The sequence below is a fragment of the Phaethon aethereus genome (assembly GCF_964289735.1).
Source record: "Phaethon aethereus genome assembly, chromosome: W".
In the NCBI taxonomy this organism is placed as follows: Eukaryota; Metazoa; Chordata; class Aves; order Phaethontiformes; family Phaethontidae; genus Phaethon; species Phaethon aethereus.
In genome coordinates this window covers 27,775,312-27,792,390 of record NC_138581.1, presented here as the reverse complement: position 1 = coordinate 27,792,390, position 17,079 = coordinate 27,775,312, and the positions used below count along the sequence as shown (strand labels likewise).

General features: G+C 44.1%; 1 protein-coding gene across 1 annotated transcript in view; it reads left to right on the top strand.

The window, feature by feature from the left end:
* Positions 1-14,731: 14,731 nt before the first annotated feature.
* LOC309415049 (ankycorbin-like) overlaps positions 14,732-17,079 on the top strand; it is a gene marked incomplete at both ends in the record, with an annotated part of 149,040 nt that continues 146,692 nt past the window's right edge. Inside the window, one exon of the mRNA XM_082012440.1 lies at positions 14,732-14,767. Within this exon, the coding sequence (XP_081868566.1) occupies positions 14,732-14,767 (36 nt within the window). The remainder of the gene's footprint in view (positions 14,768-17,079) is intronic.

Genomic DNA, 17,079 nt, shown 5'->3' with positions numbered 1-17,079 from the left:
CCCGCGGGCAGCAGTGCCACCTCCTCACTCACGGGGAGCCCTGACAGGAGTTAAATCCACCCCTGGGGGGGGGGGGGGGCGACGACCCTCAGATGGCCTCGCTCCGATAGAAAAGGTGGCTCTGAGGACTGCGTTGTCTCGGTGCTCGTGTGGGGCGGTTTCTTTCCGGGGTTTTAGTGGGAGATCGGGGAAGGGCGGGCTGGCTACCCGGCTCTGCCGGGTCCCTCCGCGCCGCTGCCAGCCGCACGTCTTCTGCTCCGCGGGCACGCACGGGGGGCTATGCGTTCCTGTGACAGCGGGGGCTTAAAAATCAAGATTTTTCTGTATCTGTTAAAAAAAAAAAATGTTTTAGTAGTCGCATCAAGTTTAGCCAGGAACCTGTGCTTCTAACTTCCAAAAGAGAGAACGCGAAAGATTCTGCTTTCTTTTGCACAGTGTTTGGCAGCACAAGCCTTCTGTAGTCTGCCGTTGCTACTTGTGACATTCTTAAGTTTCTCCTTGTGAAAAGACTAGTTAAATTCTGCTTTATCAGCATTGCAGGTTCTTAACAAATTTTCCAGTTTGTTTCTGTAGTGAGTGTGAGCATGCTTATTATAGAACTGATATAAAAAAACTTGCAGTCTAGTTGGAGTGAGTGCTACTTTGGTAGAAGCTGTAGTCTCTTTTTTTGAATCCTAGTGGGTTGCACATTAGTGTGTATTATTTAAAAAAATAATAAAATCAAATGCCAAAAAATACTCATACATCATTTTAGAAAGGCATTCTGATGTCCTAGATGAACTAGGAGTACATGAATTTAGTAAATATCTGTCTGTAAATAGTAAAATAACCTGCTTGGCTCTTGTCTTTGGACACTTATGGAAAGCTGTCAATGAGATTTTATTTACCAATAGAAGAATTGCATAACAGCCATATGAACCAGAGTAGAAGAGCATTTGAGTAGAATGAGGCTTCATATGAGCTAAGGGTTCTCTTGAGTTGAGGCCATAAGTCACTATGCAGTAGCAGACGTCTGTCCTTCCAATCTCTAAAAATATTTGCCCTGTGCTATTCTTTTCTCTCTTCCAAGAGTGCATCTGCTAGCAAAGCAATAAAATGCTATCTCTTCCCTTTTCCTTCCCTGAACCAACAAATGGATACCATCAAGTGGAGAAGAGACTAGGCAGGAGGCTGCTGGTCTCATGAAGCGATGTAAGCATTTCACAAGAGGGTTCACTCACTCGCTGCTTTTTTTTTTTTTTTCCCCTTTTTCTATGTTCTCCCCTATGTTACTTTTCTTCTCCCCTTCTCTGATAAGGAGTTTGTGCATCTTCTGAAGCAGTACATGGAAAAACATGGAAAGCTAAGCTCTTGTGTGAGATGTTGGCAATTTCTAAATCCTACTGCAGCAATACCCTAATCACATTCCTTTTGAGAGATGATTGTGGGCTGGTTCTTTTTGCATAGGGATAATGCTTGAAATAATTATAGAGAAAAAACCAAGCAAAACTAGAAAAAATCAATTAAAAGCTTTAGTGCCTTGCTTAGTGGCAGAGGCGATAGATTACTGAAAATCCCAAAGTGGGAGCATAGCAATCCATAACATCATCTGGGATTATAGATTCAAATAACTCTCTCCTGCATGCTTCCTGCATGTCTGAGAAGCCTGTTCTTTTCTGCATTCCTTGGAGTTACTGTCTAGGTGTCTGTGAATGCACACAGGTGATAGCTCTGCATTCGAGGTATCTTGGGGCTTGTTTTCAGAGTTGTCAGTCCTTGTTGCTCCTTATATTTTGAGGGTCATCTGATGCACTTTTAGGGTGTAGAGAAAGTAGTGCAAATAGCTGTAATTCAGGTAAAACATTGTAGCAGAGCTTATCACTGTCAAACTGCCTGAGAGAAATGCGAGTTTGGTGAAGTGTGGAAGCAACTGAAGATCTCCAGTGGCACTTAGGGCTAGCAGCTAGTCTAGATACTTGCTGAGGACTGCTGGAGTGGAAGTACATACTAGTGAAAGAAAGCATTTTTGCCTTGTTGAGATCCAGAACAGGATGGCCAGTAATGCCTAGAGGTGATGGTGGTAGTCAGTGTGCTGAACTTGAGATCACCTTTGGAGGGGAGAGCCTCCAGCCTGATAGTGCATTTGCCTGGGAAACCTTAGATCTTTACTCAAGTACTTCCTCTGCAGGCAGATCTTGTGTTTTAGATGAATGCGGTAATAACTTACTTACATTTTCTTAAAGCTGCCATAGTCTCCTTTTGGTTTTGTGCCTGGAAGTCATTGCTTGTATTCAAAATACTGTTAAACAAGATGTGTGTGCTTTTGTGTGTGGTTTTTTTTTTTTTTCCCCCACCTGAATTTATAGGGGGGATGGGTAAAGTGGAGAGCCAAGTTTGTTCAGCCATTATAATAGCTCTGGGAGGAGGTAAGTAGGTTGAGGAGTATCAAAGAGTCTGAGGAGACTGACTACTGGAACCACACCCTACCATCCCTGGGACAGACCTGTCAGGCAGACAGGATACATGATATGGAGGATTCCCTATCCTCTCTCCACCTGGCAGAACATGGTGACTTAAGGGATAGGGGGCAATGGTGACAAGTTCCTGCCTAGCGCAGCAGGTGCATCTCCTCTGTGACTACCTCACCTTTCCAGGTGCCATTGCATAAGAGGTACGAGGCTCTGCAAGTTGAACTGAACAATGATGAGGATGATGGTCCATCTAGGTTGGAGGTGTCATCGAGGTTAAGTCGGCCTATGCCCCACATCAAAACCACTTCCATGAAGAAAAAACATGGGTTACTGTCATAGGAGACTCTTTTCTGTGGGGAACAGAAGGCCCAATATGCTGACCAGACCCACTTCCTAGGGAAGTATATTGGGTTTGCATGGCAAAACAAAAAAAAAGTTTTGGAAGTGGTGGGGGTTGCAGGGGTGGCTTCTGCAAGAAGTTGCTAGAAGCTTCCCCTGTGTCCGATAGAGCCAGTGCCAGCTGGCTCCAAGACGGACCTGCCGCTGGCCAAGGCCAAGCCAATCAGTGATGGTGGCAGCACTTCTGTGATAACATATTTGAGAAGGGGAGAAAAACCGTTGTGCAGCATTTGCAGCTGGAGAGAGGAATGAGAATATGTGAAAACAACTCTGCAGACACCAAGGTCAGTGAAGGAGGAGGAGGAAGAGGTGCTCCAGGTGCTGGAGCAGAGATTCCCCTGCAGCCCCTGGTAAAGACCATGGTGAGGCAGGCTGTCCCCCTGCAGCCCATGGAGCTCCACGGTGGAACAGATATCCACCTGCAGCCTGTGGAGGACCCCATGCCAGAGCAGGTGGATGCCCAAAGGAAACTGTGACCCTGTGGGAGGCCCATGCTGAAGTAAGCTTCTGGCAGGACCTGTGGACCCGTGGAGAGAGGAGCCCAGATTGGAGCAGGTTTGCTGGCAGGACTTGTGACCCCACGGGAGACTCACACTGGAGCAGTCTGTTCTTGAAGGACTGCACCCCATGGAAGGGACCCAGGCTGGAGCAGCTGGTGAAGAACTGCAGCCTGTGGGAAGGACTCATGTTGGAGAAGTTTGTGGAGGACTGTCTCCCATGGGAGGGACCCCATGCTGGAGTATGGGAAGAGTGTGAGTCCTCCCCCTGAGGAGGAAGGAGCGGCAGAGACAGTGTGATGATGACTGCAACCCCCATTCCCCATCCCCCTGTGCTGCTCAGGGGGGGAGGTGGTAGAGAAATTGGGAGCAAAGTTGAGCCCAGGAAGAAGGGAGGGGTGGAGGGAAGGTGTTTTAAGATTTGGTCTTATTTCTCATTATCCTACTCTGATTTTGATTGGCAATAAATGAAACTAATTTCCCCAAGCTGAGTTTCTTTTGCCTGTGATGATAACTGCTGAATGATCTCTCCCTGTCCTTATCTCAACCCATAAGCTTCTCGCTATATTTTTCTCTCCCCTGTCCAGCTGAGGAGGGGGAGTGATAGAGCGGCTTTGGTGGGTACCTGGCAAGGTCAACCCTTTACAGGAAGTCTGCTGCCTCCCTGGGACACGGGTCAAAGATGGGAAGAGAAAGCTTCCTAACCTGGGATGGCCCTCAGTTTATTATCCATTTTTGCTTTTTCACGTAGGCAGCGATGAAGTTGCAATAAGAAGTCCAAGGGCGATCAAGAAAGACTTCAGGGCCTTGGGACAACTGTTTAAATGATCAGGAGTACAAGTAGTGTTCTCCTCTATCCTTCCAGTTGCAGGGAATGATGTTGGAAGAAACAGGAAGGTCCAGCTGATCGATACCTGGCTCCGTGACTGGTGTCACCGGCATAGTTTTGGGTGTTTTGATCATGGGTTGGTCTACATGACACCAGGCCTGCTGGCAATAGACAGGGTGCAGCTTTCTTAAAGGGGGAAAGGATCTTTGTGCACGAGTTGGCTGCCTTTGCAAACTTGTCTACCTGGACTTTAGTAAAGCCTTTGACAGCGTCTCCCACAGCATTCTCCTGGAGAAACTGGTGGCTCGTGGCTTAGACAGGTGCACTTGTCACTGGGTAAAGAACTGGCTGGATGGCTGAGCCCGGAGAGTTGTGGTGAATGGAGTTAAATCCAGTTGGCGGCCAGTTAAAAGCGATGTTCCCCAGGGCTCAGTTTTGGGGCTGGTCTTGTTCAATATCTTTATTGATGATCTGGATGAGGGGATCGAGTGCTCCCTCAGTAAGTTTGCAGATGACACCAAGTTGGGTGGGAGTGTTGATCTGCTGGAGGGTAGGAGGGCTCTGCAGAGGGATCTGGACAGGCTGGATCAATGAGCTAAGGCCAACTGTATGAGGTTTAATAAGGCCAAGCGCCAGGTCCTGCACTTCGGTCACAACCCCATGCAAGGCTACAGGCCTGGGGAGGAGTGTCTGGAAAGCTGCCTGGCAGAAAAGGACCTGGGGGTGCTGGTTGACAGCCGGCTGAATATGAGCCAGCAGTGTGCCTAGGTGGCCAAGGCGGCCAACAGCGTCCTGGCCTGTATCAGAAATAGTGTGGCCAGCAGGAGTAGGGAAGTGATCGTGCCCCTGTACTCGGCCCTGGTGAGGCCACACCTTGAATCCTGTGTTCACTTTTGGGCCCCTCACTACAAGAAGGACATTGAGTTGCTGGAGCATGTCCAGAGAAAGGCAATGAAGCTGGTGAGGGGTCTGGAGCACAAGTCTTATGAGGAGCATCTGAGGGAACTGGGGTTGTTTAGTCTGGAGAAAAGGAGGCTGAGGGGACACCTTATTGCTCCCTACAACTACCTGAAAGGGGGTTGTGGTGAGGTGGGTGTTGGTCTCTTCTCCCAAGTAACTAGTGATAGGACGAGAAGAAATGGCCTCAAGTTGCTCCAGGGGAGGTTTAGACTAGATATTAGGAAAAATTTCTTTACTGAGAGAGTGGTCAAGCATTGGAACAGGCTGCCCAGGGAGGTGGTGGAGTCACCATTCAAAAAACGTGTGGATGTGGCACTTCAGGACATGCTTTAGTGGGCGTGGTGGTGTTGGTTGATGGTTCGTCTTGATGATCTTAAAGGTCTTTTCCAACCTTAATGCTTCTGTGACTAGGAAAGGTGCCCTTGTTGCTTGTAAACAGAGAGGGACTGATGGGTGAAGTGGTGATTGGTGGCTGTCTTGGTCACAGTGACTACAAAGTAGTTGAGTTTCAAATTGTTGGTGACTGGAGAAAAACTGCCAGCAAAACTTTGCCCCTGAATATGGGGAGAGCAGACTACAGGCTGCTGAAGGAGCTAGTTAGTAATGTCTCCTGGGAATCTGCTTTTGAAGGTATAGGGGTCCATGAATGCTGGTCACTTCTTAAGAGCCATCTCTTTAGAGCACAGGAGCAGGCAATTCCAGTGTGCTGGAAGTCAAGCAAGTGGGACAGAAGTCTGGCTTGGCTGAGCAGGGATCTTCTAGAACTTAGGTGGAAAAGGAAAGCATATGGGCACTGGAAGCAAGGACAGGTGACACGGGAGGACTACAGAGATGCTGTTTGCCACTTGTAGGGAGAAAATTTGCATGGCCAAAGCTTGATTAGAGTTCAAGCTGGCCAGCACTGTGAAGGACAACAAAAAGGGCTTTTTAAAATATGTTAACAGCAAAAGGAGGATCAGAGGAAGACCCTGGTAATTACAGCCCTGTCAGTCTCAATTCAGTGCCTGGTAAAATTATGGAGAAAGTTATTCTGGGAGTTTTTGAAAAAAAAAAAACTTGAGAGACAATGCAGTTATTGGTCATAGCCAACACTGGTTCACGGGGGGAAAGTCCTGCTTAACTTAATTTCCTTTTATGACAAGGTCACCTATCTAGTTGACTAAGGGAAGCCAGTAGGTATGGTTTCTTTTTGGATTTTAGCAGAGCTTTTGATAACTGTCTTTCACAGTATCCTTCTGGACAAAGTGTCCAGCACACAGCTAGACAAGTCCATAATACATTGGGTGAACAATTGACTGACAGGTCGGGCTCAAAGAGTTACAGTAAATGGGGTTACATCAGGCTGGTGGCCAGTCACCAGTGGCATTCCCCAGGGCTCAGTTTTAGGGCCAGTGTTCTTTAATGTTTTTATAACTGATCTGGATGAAGGAGTCAAATGTACGTTAAGTAAGTTTGCCAATGATAATAAATTAGGAGGAGCTGTGGACTCCCTTGAGGGTAGAGAGGCCTTACAGAGAGTTCTGGATAGACTAGGGAGCTGGGCAATTGCCAACCATATGAAATTTAACAAGAGCAAGTGCCGGATTCTGCACACAGGATGGGGTAATCCTGGTTATATGTACAAATTGTGGGATGAGAGGCTGGAGAGCAGCCCTGCAGTAAGAGATCTGGGGGTTTGGGTTGATGGCAAGTTGAACATGAGTCAACGGTATGCCCTGGCAGCCAAAAGGGCCAACTGTGTCCCGGGGTGCATCAAGCACAGCATAGCTAACTGGTCGAGGGAGGTGATTGTCCCCCTCTACAATGCACTGGTGTGGCCCCACCTCGAGTACTGTGTGCAGTTTTGGGTGGCTCAATATAAGGACATCAAACTATTAGAGTGTGTCCAGAGGAAAGTGACCAAGATGGTCAAAGGTCTCAAGGGCAAGACTTACGAGGAGCGGCTGAGGTCTCTTGGCTTGTTGAGCTTGGAGAAGAGAAGGCTGAGGGGTGACCTCATCACAGTCTACAACTTCCTCAAGGGGGGCAGCGGAGGGGGAGGTGCTGATCTCTCTCTGGTGAGCAGTGATAGGATGTGAGGAAATGGAATGAAGCTGCATCAGGGGAAGTTCAGATTGGACCTTCAGAAAAGGTTCTTCACTGAGAGAGTGGTTGGTCACTGGAACAGACTCCCCAGGGAAGTGGTCACAGCACCAAGCCTGTCAGAGTTCAAGGAGTGTCTGGACAATGCTCTTAGTCATATGATTTATTTTTAGGTAGTCCTGTGAGGAGCAGGGAGTTGGAAGGGACCCATAAGGATCATCAATTCCAAGTCGAGATATTCTATGATTCTAAACAAATCAGGACAATGTCACTTTCCCCCCCCCAACTTGTCCTGTAGTTCACTGTGTCTAAGGCCTTGTTGATGCAAGCTTTCTCCTAGCTCTCTAGAACTGTTTTTGAAAACATTGTTTAACAAGCTGCACATATCCCCACATTGACAATCTTACATGGGTTTGTATTGATTGTATAACGTCCGCAAAGGCTGGTACTGCTTCAGCTGAATCCTTTAAAAATCAAGTTAAACGCTTGCAAATTCTGAATATCAAGAGGAAGTGTAAGAGTAGAGAGTTTATGCGAAGTGTTCTGGAGGGAGGAGCGCTAGCTGTAGAATTGTTAGAGATGCAATATCTATGGAGCTCTAACTTTTGGGCTCATATGCTTAAATTTGTACAGTTCAGCACATGCTTGCCAGTGATTTGTGAGAAGATAGAGGGATTGTACTTAGTTACCCCAAGGCCCCTGCTATCTTTGATGTCTGATTCTGTTTAGAGTGGAATTAACTGTATATAAATCACTCACACTCTTGTGTAGTACTTGGACTTCTCAGTGCATTTTTCAATTTTTTTTTTTTTTATTAGTAAGTAATAGTAGATCAACCAAGGCAAGAAGTATTTGTCTTTATAGGTGACATTAAGTTCAATAAAATTTTGTTCTGTTTGACTTTCCTTATGATAGGAGGATGGGTTACGCAAGATGGAAAAACTGAGCTGTGCTGATAAAGAGTGGGGAAATGTTCCTATTGCTTTTGGGCACGTCATATGTGCTTCTCTGCTTTTGCTTGAGAAAGAGAGAAGAATATGCACAGCTGGATGGAAATGAGAAGGTAGTCAAAGATGAAGTGTTGGGTGGATTTTTTTTTTTTTTTTTAGGAGAGTATGGTCTTGCTGTATTCATATGCAAACAACCAAAGAGGCTGGGCAATGGCTAATGCCTCCAGGTGGTCCAGTGGCTTTGGCAGTGCTAAGGAGAAGCTTGGGTTTGGGCATGTTCTTGCTATTGGATAGTAGGTCAGGGGAGCTCAGGCATGTGAAGTGTCTGAGAAGTTGGGTACTGAAGGTGGGCAGCAGAAGAGATGCTAGTACTGTGGATGCCTCTGGCTGCTCTGCAGTGCTGGCTGCCACAAAGGCTTGTTCTCCTGGGTTAGAGCAGGGCTTATTATTTAGAAATAAACTGATCATCCAGAGAATAAATGGTTGGGAGAAGAGACTTCTGGGGTCCCTTATTTTCTCCTGTGAGTGTAGGTGTATTCACACAAAGGAGATATACCATTACTGCCATGCACTTATTCTTCCAGACCCTTCTTCATTATTTTTTTCTCTTTGTGTTGCCAGATCTTGCATGGAGTCTCTAGTACTTTTCTGTAACTTCGCAAGGTGAAAGAAACCTTTGAAGTATTTTTGGTAGGGGAATGGGAAATCAGTTGACATTATGAATGATGCTTTGCTGCGGAAGAGCACTGTCTGAGATGGAGGCTTCTCAGGGTGTTCTGAAAGAGGTGCAAGATTTTTGACACCTAAAATTAATTGAATTCAGCATTCATTTATCAGTAAAGGGTAACTGTCATTGGCATGTACATTGTGCATAGCATACTGTTTTACTGTAAACTTGTAGTTTTACTTAGTAAAGCTAAGGTTGTTTTACTGTTGCATCACTGGATTTTTGGCCATTGAAGGAGTTAATTGTCACATTGTTTGAAAGACATTGCTCTGATTTTAATGCAATTTAATGAAAGGAAAAAAATATGTCAGTATGGTGGTTTGCATGAATTTCACTGTAAATCAGTGGGGAAGATTATTCTAATCTGTTCCCTATGTTTACACCTAAAGATTGTATTGTATGTTAAAACACAGTTTCAATGAAATTGAGGTCGAAGATTACCGCCACTTCAATGTCTCTTGTTTTAGCTAGATGGGTTTATCACCCACCTAAAGATGTTTTCTGCGGCTTGTATTCCTGAAATCTTTTTCTTAACTTTGGAGGATAAGGAAGATGAGATAGAGGACTAGATATTTAATTTTGGAGCTAATGGTTAAAAGCATGTGATCAGCATTAGCTGTTGAGAATCCCTGGAGTTAAGCACTTCTCTACTGCTAATTTGCTGCAGCTACAAAATGACAGTGCTCAGTATTTATCACATTTGTTCTGAAAGCAGAGAAATTGTACTAGTGGAGATTGCTTCTTGTTAATACCTGTGATTCACTGCAGAAATACTGTTTTGAAGTGTCTTGATGCTTCCTAGTGAATTTCTAGTAGTAGTTTCCTATCTTGTAAGACAGGAGTGTATTAATGGTGCTTCCTTTATTGTGCAAGGTGCTTCCTTTATAGGTGCTTCCTCTGGCAAATGAATAGTTGTCATAAAGCTGTGCTAAATCAGGATACTGACCTCTTTTTGCATCAATTCCAATAATTACACCTTTGAGAGGTGACTTCCTCCTTTAAACAGTGCAAGAAAAGGCAGCCCTCACTGCTTCATGGGTTTTATCTCTACAAATGAAGGATTATGGGCATTATGATGCACAAGCTGTAATCTTAATGTTTGTGTTTAACTATCTGTTATGGAAAAAATACAGATGTGACACACACTAAACCCAGGAATGCTGTTTTTGTGTGCTCATGCATGCTTTTTTTAATTATGCTGTGGACTTAAGTTTCACATTCAATGTATAAAATGCACTTACGCAAGAGATGAAGTGTCCTGTGGGGAAAAATAAGTTGGCTTCTAACAGAAACACAGCTCACCTCCCGTCTTCCTTCCTCAAAAGGGGAAAAAGACACAAGGAGTGCTTGCAAAGCTTGTTAATTAGACTGTATTTACAGGTTCCTCATAGAAGAGAGTCCAGCTTTGCAGCTGTTCTGTGCATATACCTACAAGGAGTTGTCATTTCCCCCATAGCCCTGTAGTTGAGTACTTTATCTTCCATGGGAGCAATAACAAATATTTCGTTCATGGGAGCCAAAAATGCTGAGGGGGTGGGAAGGGGAAAGACTGTCTATAGCAGACAACTCTTTGGCAATCTGTATGTGAGGAAAGATTTCTTGTTTTCACTTCTCCATGCAAAGGATTTCTTTATATTTTATTAAATGGTCTAATTAAACTGGTTACCTTTTTTTTAGTCAAATATGTTTAACTTTTAAAATAAAAAGTCCTGTTAAGTTTTGGATTTTGTTGGATATTGTATGATGATTCTCAGCTTTTAAAGATCCTTTTAATTGTGGTTTGGTTTTGTTCTGTTTTTCACAAAATATTTAAAACCAGTTTGGGGTTTTGGCCTCCATTTTCTTTTTTTCTCCTTTTTTGCTGGCGTGGTATGAAAAAAAGGCCAGATAAGTGTGTATTGGGTTTGTGTGGCAAGGTTTTGGTAGTGGGGGGGGGCTGCAGGGGTGGCTTCTGTGAGAAGATGCCAGGAGCTTCCCATATGTCTGATAGATCCAATGCCAGCCAGCTCCAAGACGGACCTGCTCCTGGCCAAGGCTGAGCTAATCAGCAACAGTGGTAGCGCTTCTGTGATAACATATTTAAGAAGGGGAAAAAAGTTGCTGCAAAACAGCAACTGCAGCCAGAGAGAGGAGTGAGAATGTAAAAACAACTCTGCAGACACCAAGGTTAGTGAAGGAGAAGGAGGAGGTGCTGGAGCAGAGATTCCTCTGCAGCCTGCGGTGAAGACCATGTTGAAGTAGGCTTTCCCCCTACAGCCCATGGAGGTCCACAGTGGAGCAGATATCCACCTGCAGCTTGTGGAGGACCCCATGCCAGAGCAAGTGGATGCCCGAAGGAGGCTGTGACCACCTTACACCTCACTTAAACTGTGACCAGGAGCCCACCCTGGAGCAGGTTTGCTTGGCAGGACTTGTGACCCTGTGGGGACCCACACTGGAGCAATCTGTTTCTGAAGGACTGCACCCCATGGAAGGGACCCAGGCTGGAGCAGTTTGTGAAGAACTGCAGCCTGTGGGAAGGACCCACATTGGAGAAGTTGGTGGAGGACTGTCTCCTGTGAGAGGGACCCCACGCTGGAGTAAGGGAGGAGTGTGAGTCCTCCTCCCTCTGAGGAGGAAGGGAGTGTCAGAAAACAATGTGTGATGAACTGACCACAACCCCCATTCCCCGTCCCCCTGTGCTGCTTGGGGGGAAGAGGTAGAGAAAATAGGGGTTGAAGTTGAGCCTGGGAAGAAGGGAAGGGTGGGTGGAAGGTGTTTTAAGATTTGGTTTTATTTATCGTTACCCTACTCTGATTTGACTGGTAATAATTTAAATTAATTTTTCCCCAAGTTGGGTCTGTTTTGCCTATGACGGTGATTGCTGAATTATATCTCCCTGTCCTTATCTCAACCCATAAGCTTTTTGTTATATTTTTCTCTCTCCTGTCTAGGTGAGAAGGGGAATGATGGAGCGCCTTTGGTGGGCACCTGGTGTCCAGCCAGGGTCAACTCACCACAAAGTGTAATGGCATTTGTCCTGTCTGTATCCTGGCGTTTCCGGTCTTTGCAATGCTTGTCATCCTTGGTGTTGCTAGAGACCAGTTTAGGAGACTATTGGGCCCTTGCTGACGTTCAGGATCCTTTCCAATGCAGGTTATGACAGCTGTTGTGCAATTTCACACTTTCTCCAAAGTTTGAGTAGGTGTAGCAGAAATAAAGTGGTATTCTTCTCTTAGAGCAACCTAAAATAATTCCTTCATTTTGGTTGTTCAAAGCTTGCTTTTCTTTGGTTTTGTTATATTTTTGTTACTATTTTACAAATATTCCGTTCAACCCAAGAAAAAGATTAGAAATTGTCACTTAAGCCAGGGAGTGAAAAGATTCTGCAATTTTTTGTTTGTGTTTTTTTCTCCTTTTGCATGATAAAGAATTCAAATGCCAAAAGCCCATTCTCCTTGAGATGAAAAGCAAGAACTTCAAATGAAACCCCTCGTTCATATTCCTAAAAAGCAGTCAGGAATCTGATATGACTTCAGAATGACTGTTTAATTAGACTTAGTAATCTAATTAGATTTAATGATATTTTAACAGCCTACAGAATTATCCCATCCAGATTATCTATTGGAGGTGTATGTTCTGTGGGAAATATATTTGTGTGTGTGTAGTGTATGGCATTTTTTGTTTGCTTTTTTTTTTTTAAAGAAATATACTGGTATTTTTCTGAAATGGCTGCCAGATAAATATGGGGTTGAACTAAATGACATGTTTACTTAGCACTAATAGCTATTCCTGAATGGTGCTCAGCATTGTATTTTGTGGAAGCATTTGTATATACTCTACCAAGAGTGTACCATGTAGTTGAATTTTAAAACTTAACTCATAGTAGGATGATCATGTAGAACATAGCAACTTGCTTCATAATAAGGGACTTTCTTTTATGAAACAATTGAATCTCACTTATCAAACTGTAATCTAATGTTTCTGAAGAGTGATGTGAAACATTAGAGACCCTGGATGACCTATTTGAATTTATGCTCCAGTCCTCATTTCAGTTCTTTATTTATCTGGATAGACTTGTAATATCTTTTTCCCCTTTTTTCTAGGGTGGAGGGAAGCAGTTTATACAGCTGAACATCCTTTACTTTAATCTGTTCCTTCATAAGGAATTTGTATAGCAGCTAAAATTTGGTAGATAAATAGGTGGTGTAGATGAGTGAGCATACTATAAAACTAGAAATTTGGAACATTTTTGTATAGAAGGCTTTGCCCAGTCCAGAAGTATGTTGCTTGTTCATTAAGTTTTTCTATTGTGCTCTAGGAAAAAACACATTGCCATGCTACTTTAACACACTGTTCGCCATTACATTTGTCTTGGATTGGTAATATGTTGTATATTGAATCTTTCTGTAGGAAACTTTGCCCTAGGTACTTGCTCCCTGTTTCCCTGTGAGAGCTTGCAGCTTGTCTGTAATGTTGGTTATATATGTTTATGCAACTGCTGCTTTTCTTCATTTGAAAGTGAGGAAGGAAGAACGTGGCTGATTGTGATAGTGCATTGTCAAATTAAAACCAGCCATGACTCCAAGAATACACCTACATTTTCTTATGGGTAAGAGTATAAAACAATTCTTCCAGTGATAACCTCTGTTCTTGCTCAGATGGTTCCATCTGCTATGTTGTGTTGAGCTGTACTAGTATGTGTCATGCATGGTTGTCCTGGTTTCAGCTGGCATAGAGTTAATTTTCTTCATAGAAGCTAGCGTGAGGCTATGTTTTGGATTTGGGATGAGAAAGTGTTGATAACATATTGATGTTTTGGGTTGTTGCTAAGCAGTCAAGGACTGTTTGGCTTTTCATGCTGGCCTGCCAGTGAGAAGGCTGGGGGTGTATGGGAAGCTGGGAGGGGACACAGCCAGGATAGCTGACCCTGGCTGGCCAAAGAGATGTCTCATACCATATGACGTCATGCTCAGTATATAAAGTTAGGATGAAGAAGAAGGAAGGGGAGAGGGGATGTTTGGAGTTATGGCGTCTGTCTTCCCAAGAAACCGTTACGCATGATGGAGCCCTGCTTTCCTGGAGATGGCTGAACACTTGCCTGCCCATGGGGAGTGGTGAATGGATTCCTTGTTTTGCTCTGCTTGCATGCGCAGATTTTGCTTTGCTTATTAAGCTGTCTTTAACTCAACCCATGAGTTTTCTCACTTTTACTCTTCCGATTCTCTCCCCCATCCCACTGTGGGGGAGTGAGTGAGTGGCTGCGTGGTGCTTAGTTGCTGGCTGGGGTTAAACCACGACAATGGTTGAAGTATAGTTTTGAATTTGCTTAGTTGTTAAACTTGTACATACAATAGTGGTGGTACTTCTGCTACCCAGTGCACACCCACAGTTGTAGGATAGTGAAGTTTTAATTGAATGACTTTGCATACTTATTTCTACTTTTCCCACTTTACAAATGGCTGCCCTGATGATAATGTTAAAATAGGCTGTCAGCAGAGAAAGCTGTTTACATGTATGAACATGTCGGATCTAATTATGATGAGAGGTGGCTACTATAACATGATACACATTTGAGTTTTTGGTAAAGATTTGCTCTATTATTCTGTCATCAGATTTAGGCTTGATTTTAAGTTTGGAGAAGCAGAAAGTTTCCCTTAGCTGGCCATTAATCTTTTTTTAGAGCTTGAGGGCTAAACCCTCAAAAAGGTGATATAGGTATGCAAATTCAGTTTAGGCTTGGCTGCCAGTGAACTGAATGGTATCAAGTTGGAATCTTATTTTTACTTCTTTTTTGTTTAGATATTGAAGAAGGATAAAAAGCTCCTCAAAGTTTTGGAAGGTTGAATGTGATCAGCATGAAGAGCTTAAAAGCAAAGTTCAGGAAGAATGATGTAAGTATTTTTGCTTGGTTTGGCTGCTGGTTTCCATGCTGGAAACAAGTTCTTCACTCCTACCTTGATAAGGTTATAGGTTAATGAATTGCAGAGAAGAAAAACTTTTTTCAAGCACAAAGGTGACAGCTGAGTACAGGATTGAGTAGACTGTTTCTATTTGGAGTCCAATTCTGTTATGCAAACTAATAGTATTTCACTATCTTGCTCCCTGTAACTGAATCATGCATGTGTGTGGGGTCTACAGATTGTTCTGGTGTTCAGATTGAAACTTTGTTCCAGGTACAGGATTAAGCCTAGTAAGGACTTAACTGCCTGATCATATTTCTATCTAAGTATAATACCATTCTTATCAGTGTGGCATTTGAACACTTAACAAAAGGTCTCCTCAGTCTGTGGCAGGGTTTCTTTGTCAGCAAGAATACAAGAACCAGCTGTGCAATTAGGACAGCTGTGGTTTATCAATTACAGTGTGACAGGAGAGGTGGATATGAGGCTTGAGCAGTGAGGATGACAGACATAAATATGGAGGTGCGAGAGGAGGATGGACTTCACAACTCTGAGAGTTATATTCCGAAGCCATTTATTGTCTCGTCTGACTCCAATATATATCATAATCTTTGTTTAGTCACTGTGCACACACTCATGATTGGTTACAGTTTGTTACACACGTTATTGCAATTGGCTATATACAAAATATCACGTGCTGTCCACGCGCCTCTCACACAGTCAGGATTCGCTGCTTGCAGGTGTTCCTGCACTCCTTTGCTTCTTCTTAGTTGTTTACCACAGCTCCTTCTCCTCAAGGCCGAGCCGTGCAGATATCCAGCTGTTTACCAGCTTCTCAATGCCACAGCTCCTTCTCCTTAAGGTCGAGCCATGCAGGGTGATCCCAACATCTCCCCCTTTTTGTTTATCTATAAACAAAACCTGATGGATCATTCCCAACTCGAGGACTGTGAGGAAGATGGACGATCTGTATATTCTTGTATTGTCCTGTGCTGTGAACTCAGCCCAGCAGTCGGTAGGTGCCAGCTTTATGCGGGCATCCCCACGAAGGCAATGGTGGCCTTGCCGTACACCGGCCCACTGCCCTTCGGGAAATCCCGCTATTTATACGTTTGCAGAGGAACGAGTTTCAACACACATGGCCAGTGAGTGTCGGAACTCACCTCGGTTGTCACCTTTTAACACAGGGAGCCTATGGCGTATGCGCCCGCTGGCCAGACGTGCTGCACGCGCCACAGCCATCCCGTCTATTGGTTCGTAGGCTTTGTTCACACGGCATATTACCATAATCCAGCAGTCACATATCAACTATGCTTAATCCAATAGCAGAATGTTACAAGGCAAACAATTCTAGCTGTATTACTCCTAGTGATGGAAACTACTCCTAGCGATGGAAAAAGCGCCTGCACAAAGCTATGAAAACCAATATTATATCTTACCAAAGGATTTGTAGTTATAGAGCGCTTTGCCCTAAAAGCTTTCCATGTTCCTCTCATACCGCGAATTTCAGTGTCATTTACCCATACATTTTCTTTTGGCTGAGGTGGCATCCAGATTGCGATGACACCTTATAGTGTCAAGATGTGTCTGACGACGATGATGGTGACTGTTTCACCCATGGTTTTACCCATTTTGCGGGTACCCAACGAGTTCCAGAATCTGTAATGACACAAGCATAACCTCGTCCCCAGGTTAGCAGTTGAAAAGGTCCTTCCCACATATTCTTTTCCAAATTTTTAACTTTTACTTCCACATTTTGTGTTAACTCAAACAGACTTCCTGTCATTCCTTTTACATGTTTTATTATGGGAGGCACTGTTTCTCCTTCTTCTAGATGGAAATAATTTAACACATATAAGGCTTTATTCAAATGTTCTTGGGGTGGTGTGGTAGCCTCTCCCCCTTTTTGTTTTTGCAATAAACGCTTCAGGGAATGATTCATTCGTTCAACAATAGCTTGTCCAGTTGGGGAATGCGGTATTCCAGTAACATGCGTCACTCCCCATTGAGCAAAAAATCTTTGGGTTGACTGGGCTACATAACAAGGACCATGATCGGTTTTAATTTGTAGGGGTATACCATGGGCTGCGAATGCAGCTCGCAAATGCTTTTGTACATGCCTACTAGTTTCTCCTGTTTGTGCAGTGGCCCAAACTACTGCAGAATAGCAATCAATTGAAACATGAACATATTTAAATCTTCCAAAGTCAGCAACATGTGTCACATCCATCTGCCATAGTTGTAGTGAATGCAATCCTCGGGGACTTACTGTAATCGCGATTCCTGGGCCTATTTGTTGACAA